The sequence below is a fragment of the Eptesicus fuscus genome, chromosome 11 (assembly GCF_027574615.1).
Source record: "Eptesicus fuscus isolate TK198812 chromosome 11, DD_ASM_mEF_20220401, whole genome shotgun sequence".
Classification (NCBI taxonomy): domain Eukaryota; kingdom Metazoa; phylum Chordata; class Mammalia; order Chiroptera; family Vespertilionidae; genus Eptesicus; species Eptesicus fuscus.
Window position 1 is genome coordinate 78556449 of NC_072483.1, and position 6000 is coordinate 78562448.

The 6000-nt window shown below is 34.5% G+C and overlaps 1 protein-coding gene across 1 annotated transcript in view; it reads right to left on the minus strand.

Annotated features, from left to right (window-relative positions):
* Window positions 1–1867, minus strand: part of CPS1 (carbamoyl-phosphate synthase 1) — a 110056-nt gene extending 108189 nt beyond the window's left edge. The window contains exon 1 of the mRNA XM_008145205.3: window positions 1733–1867. Within this exon, the coding sequence (XP_008143427.1) occupies window positions 1733–1858 (126 nt within the window). The 5' untranslated portion in view covers window positions 1859–1867. The remainder of the gene's footprint in view (window positions 1–1732) is intronic.
* Window positions 1868–6000: the final 4133 nt, after the last annotated feature.

Here is a 6000-nt window from a genome sequence, read left to right on the forward strand (position 1 = left end):
ACATTGGCCAGAGCCATATCAAATTGTTTTTAAATTTGGGCACCTTGAAATTTGTTGCTCTTCTGATAAGTGAAATATAGCTGTCTATATAAATATTAGCCACAAACAATTATGCAAGGGAGGGCCGCATAAAAGTACACATGTGTCACTGCTGTTATCAAACCTACCCTCTCTGTTGCCAAGGGGAGAGTGACCTCCAAAGACATTGAAAGGCAACCAGTAGAGGCCAGTGTTTATTGACCTGAGAGCAGCATACCTTCCACAGTCTAACTCTAGGCAATATTGTTCTCATTACTATTTATTCTCTTTGAAGTTATATATGAGTACCTTTGACATATCACTCACACTAAACTGAAACCAGATACTCTCATAGTTTATAGCTCCTCACTGTGTCTTTGGTGATGTTTTAGAACATTTCTCCTTTCTGCTCTCTTATTACAACTAACCTGAATTAAAAAAATAGTTGTTCCTGGGTTTCTTAATTTAAAATGGTAGATTTTTTAATACTTTATCCTGAGATCTTGACTTACTTTTCTCACTCTGTGTTTGTGTGTGTTTGTGTGTGTGTGTGCACGTGCGCGTGTCTCTGCCCTCTCCCACCCTCACCTCCCACCTCTCACTCCTTACCTCCTGTCTCTTTCTGTCTGTCTCTCTCTTTTCCTTTCCTTTTACTCCTGTGCCTTCCCCATTCCTGTCAGTGGAGGCCATAAGAATCTATGGGCATTGCTAAACACTACAGATGTCACTCAGTTACAACCATATTGAACCCTGACTGGAGCAACCTAAGCAGTAGAATCTGTTGAACCATTTGAAGGACTTTTAGTCAACCCAGTGGACATATAAAGTATAAGCAGAATACTTAAAAATATTACAACCTAATTTTATATCCACTGAGAGACATTGTCTGGGGGTTTTTTCTACTTCACTTTTCATAGCTCTTACTACTAAGGAACTACTGAGATTACTCCAGCTTTATATTCACAACAGGTGATTTGTATTGTCAAAGTTCCCATGGAGTAGCTTCAGACTTCTCTGGTAATAAATGTTTTCACAAAGGTACAGAAAGGAACAGAAGCCTGGTGAACTCTCATAATTCAGGGGTCGGGGCAAGGAAGAGCACTTCATGTCCCCTTCCTGGACCTGCTCTTCAGTTATATATACACTCAGAGGAACAGAATTATCAGCTGCTAATTGTCTCTGTCTTACTCTGCAAACTAAAACTCATAAACTTGGCCTTCTAAAGAAGGGCTAAGAGGAAAAAGGAAAAATCATTGTCTACATGAAGATCTGCAAGTATCAGATATTTTCCTTTCAAACATTTTCTGAGAAAAGAAGAGATTTGAAAAGATAAAAGTTTACAGTGAGACAATATAGAACAGGGGCTTAACACACCGTCATGTGGCTCATGAATAAAAGCAACCCCATGTTTGAACCCAAACTGTGAGCAGTAGTGTCTGGGCACACATAGAGCCCTAAAAGCTTTTAAAATATTTGCCTTCTAAACAGAACACTTACAGTTTACATGTTAACAGGAATTGTGACCCTCCTTTTGTAGTGTGTGAATATTGCTGTATTTTTACTCAGAGCAGATAAAAATAAGCATCAGGTAAATCAGTAGGTTCTATGGTAAAGTAAATATTAATAACATTTCAGAACTACATTCAAATATTTGCTTCACACTAAACTACATGCCATACCATTTTATCAGAAGCAATGAATATGAGAATATTACCTTGACAGAAAGGAGCCTGACGCCAGGTCTTGAAAATTTCCATTGATGTTGTGCAGTCACATTGGTAAAGCCAAAACCAGTCTTCAGGGTCTTCACTACTTTGCAAGCTGTCAAAATCCTCGTCATTTTGAAGATGTTGATTTGTGACTAAAATTAAATGAAATTACATATATTTTATGAGAATTTTGTTGTAATATTTTTAATTAATGCGAAAGAAAGCTGGGGAGAGGGGAGTACAGTCAGGTGCTGAGGGCTGACTGCACAGGGATCTTTGAATTTCCATTCATTCTGTTATTAAATGTCTTCAGCCACAGCTCCTCCTTCTCTTAACCCCTCCTCCCAAGGTAATGCCCGGAGATGTTCGATGGACATGTAATACGAATTGCAAAACATCAAACACTACCTTCTCCTGCTGAAATAATGCTAGTGTTGTAGAAAACCAGTCATCCATCAAAGGAATTGCTTATGCAGCTGAATAGAATGACCTAGACAACCTTAGGCATCTCACCCTAAAGAGTAGCAACTTTCTAATAATGCCAAGGATCAAAGGCTTTTTACTTGTATTAGATGTGATGCCTAATTTGCCTCAAAAAAAATGTTGGATTTCTAAAGAAACCTGAAGACTTGCCATTTTCTGCTTGGAAAAAGACAGTGGAATCACATAAAGCCAAGAAGGACGTCAGAATAGACTTTTCTCCACAAATAGAGAGTAAAAATATTGTTTTCGTTTTCATTTTGATCTTTTGGGTTAATAAAGTTCTGTGTTCCAAATTTTTAAGCAATTGGTAATAGTAAGTAAAACACAACTGGAGCAAGCAGCCTATTTAAATCCCTCTCAAGTGTCAGATTTGTAAGTGTAGGAAACAATGGCAAATATTGATTTTAATTTTTAAAAAGGATTTTTAATTATTAAAATGTTACATATAAATTTCTTAAAACTTGAGCATTCATGTTTCAGCTGAGTTGAAATTCATAATTTAGCCCTTCAATCCCATGGTTGATCCGGCAGGCAAAGGTTCTCATTGGCTGGGGGGAAGCTCTCACTTGTCATGTGTTTATGTAGATCAGGAAATACTGCAGCATTTTCCTTTGATACTTTGCAAAGGAGGCCAAGAAATAAAGGCTCCCTCCTAGGGCCTCCCAACATGGAAAAGTTGACATAAAATGACATAGAGATTGTAACTTTTACTGACATAGGATGAGTGCTAGAACTAGGGGGTAGAGAATGAGGATGGGTTTTTTAAAAAAGAACTAAGTTGAAGTTCAATCATCTGTCTTACTTGTTATATTCATGTATAAACACTCTCCAAATCCAAACCACTTTCTATCACAGCTCCTGGTGATAGAAAACTGAAAAAATAGTCTAATCTAGTGTATATAAGTAATGAATAAAATAGGTAATGTTATGGTAAGGTGTCCAAATACAATGAAAAAAAATAAATAAACTCCCTTGTTCATGTGCAGTAAAATTTAAGTGTGGGATTGTGTTGAACCATGCTATCCTGAAGGATGCATACGAGTATACCAAGTAGATAGAGGGAAGAAAAACAGAAGGGATGGCATGAGCAACAGCATAAACACATGAAATCCTATGGCATATGTTTTAAAAGGCTCTGAAACAGTCCAATAAAGCTTAAATGCATGGTATAGGGTAGGGAAGTGAATAGAAATCATAACATGGAAGACTGCATGCCTTAAAATGGTTGCCCTTAATCCATAAATAATGTTTGTGGTACTTACAGAAGTGCTTTGAACAAAGGTGAAATTTATATAAAAGAAAGATGATAAAAAATGAATTGGAGGGGGAAAACTGTCAGAAAGAAAACTCCCAATTTAGACAATTAAAGACTTAGAAACAGTATTTACTGGCTCAGTGCAATTCTAGGTTAAGCCTTGGTCTCATCATATATATATATATATATATATATATATATATATATATATATATATATAGACTTTCCTTTCCCAAATTAGAAAAATGGCATCTACTTATTATTTTTAAAAAATTCTAATGCAAAATAAATTTAAATCATGGTCCCATAACCCAGAAGTACTCGTGCAATGAACATTGTAGTATATTTCCTCCCTTTATTGTCTGTGCTTTTATTAAATATGACAGTTGGGAACAGACTGAAATCTACAACCAAACTGGAAAACAAATTATTATATTAGTGAGGAAGTTTACATTAGGATAGACCAAAAGGATGAGGTGATAGGACTTAATTAGTAGTGACATTTAAGTCTGACATGAAAAATTTAGTGAAAATATTTCACTTTGATTAAAGACACTTTTTCAAAGCATTTTTTTATAAGTATTTTTAATTTGAATTGGTTTTATTTCCTCTAATTGTATTTACATGGTCCTCTCTTCACATAAGCTGCACACAATTAGGCAGGCTGATGCCTATACAACCACACACACACAGGGGCTGAGGAAATCAGTGCATTTGAAATGCGTTTTGTAAGAGCCAGGCCATTAAAGGTTCTCTAATATTATAAGTCACTCACTCAAAAAAGCAACATATTACATATAAATTTAGCTCCTCATTTCTATTAACATTTATCATAGTTGCAGGATTGGGTTACTTTTCTCTGCACAATCCTATGTAGAAAACTAAAACTAAACTAAAGAAAACTAAAATTAAAGCTAAACGTTGTTTTTTTCAATTTTGATGGGGTAAATAACATTCTGGTAGTTTTTAATTTAATGCTAAAAAGTATTCTATTTCTTTCATAAATTGGAAAATTCCTTGAATATATATAGAGATGAATATATGTATTTATGTTGTATATCATAGATTATACATACATATGTATATGTATGCATATATAAAGAGAGGAGGGGCAGAGAGAGAAGTATCCTTAACTAACATCATAATTTATCATTTCTTTAGAGGAATGAAAGCATTCAGCCTTCCAAATCCCTAAGAGCAATTAATTTAATTACTTTATTATTGGGATGTCTCGTATTCACGATGGTACTATATCAAGTACAAAGTAGTGTTTGTTTTCATTTGATATTAAAGAAATTTGGAAAATACAGAAAAATAGATAATAGCCCACCCTTCAAACATAACCTTTGCTAATAAGTTAGTGTGTTTTTCTTTGCCATTTATTTGTATGCACAGGTCATAATTTTGAAAAGTGTGATTAACTTTCATTATGTTTTCATGAGATACTATTATAAGTATGTTCAATGTTATTACATGTTCTTTTATTTTTTAAATATATTTTCATTTATTTCAGAGATAAAGGGAGAGGGAGAGAGAGATAGAAACATCAATGATGAGACAGAACCATTTATTGGCTGCCTCTTGCAGGCCCCACACTTGGGATGGAGCCTGCAACCTGGGCACATATCCTGACTGGGAATCAAACTGTGACCTCTAGGTTCATAGATCAATGCTCAACCACTGAGCCATGCTGGCCTGGCATTACATGTTCTTTTAAAACTTTAATTGAAATGGCTGCAACATATTCCATTTTCATTGTTTCTATTGTACAATGCATATCAATATCAATATTTGATAAATATTACCAAATTTATTTCCAAAGAAAGTGTGCCCATGTAGATATCAATCATAATATATGAGTGTCCCTTTTGATACATTCTCACCAACATTAGTTATCTTTTATTTGCTTCTTTGAACACACAAAAAAACACGATAATTAGTTTTCATTTAAATTGCTATTGAAGTCACATACTTTCATATGCTTTTAATTAGTACTATTTCTTCTTTTTTTCCATATTTTTGTTCCCATTAATCTATTTATGTTAATAATCCTCTTAAAAGGAAACATAAAGCAACCTGATTGACAGCCTGTATTTGTCTCCTCTTCATTTGGACAATCCATTGACATAAGCAAGGAGAAGCCTGCTACCAATTGGGAAAAATTGCTCATCCTGGAGAATAAAAGCCTCATGTTTTGGAATAAAGTGAAAATAATGGTGTTAGCTATTCCTTCTTAAAAGGTACAGAAACTGCCAACTGCCCTCTTGAAGTGTGTCTTGCGAGGTAATGAATCAGAGACAATTCTTAGTGATGCATCTATCAAAAAGTCTTCAATACAGCAAACATTCAAGAGATGCTTCTGAGGAAATGATGGAAGGGATGGATGAATTCCTCTATATGAAGTTTCTGCCTGATCAATGATGTTTATTTAAGTGAAGGAAATAAAACTATTCCAGGTGAATATAAGATGAAATAAAGATACTTAGGAATAGGAAAAGAGAAGAGTCAATTAATAATTCTATGAAAGGTTATTTT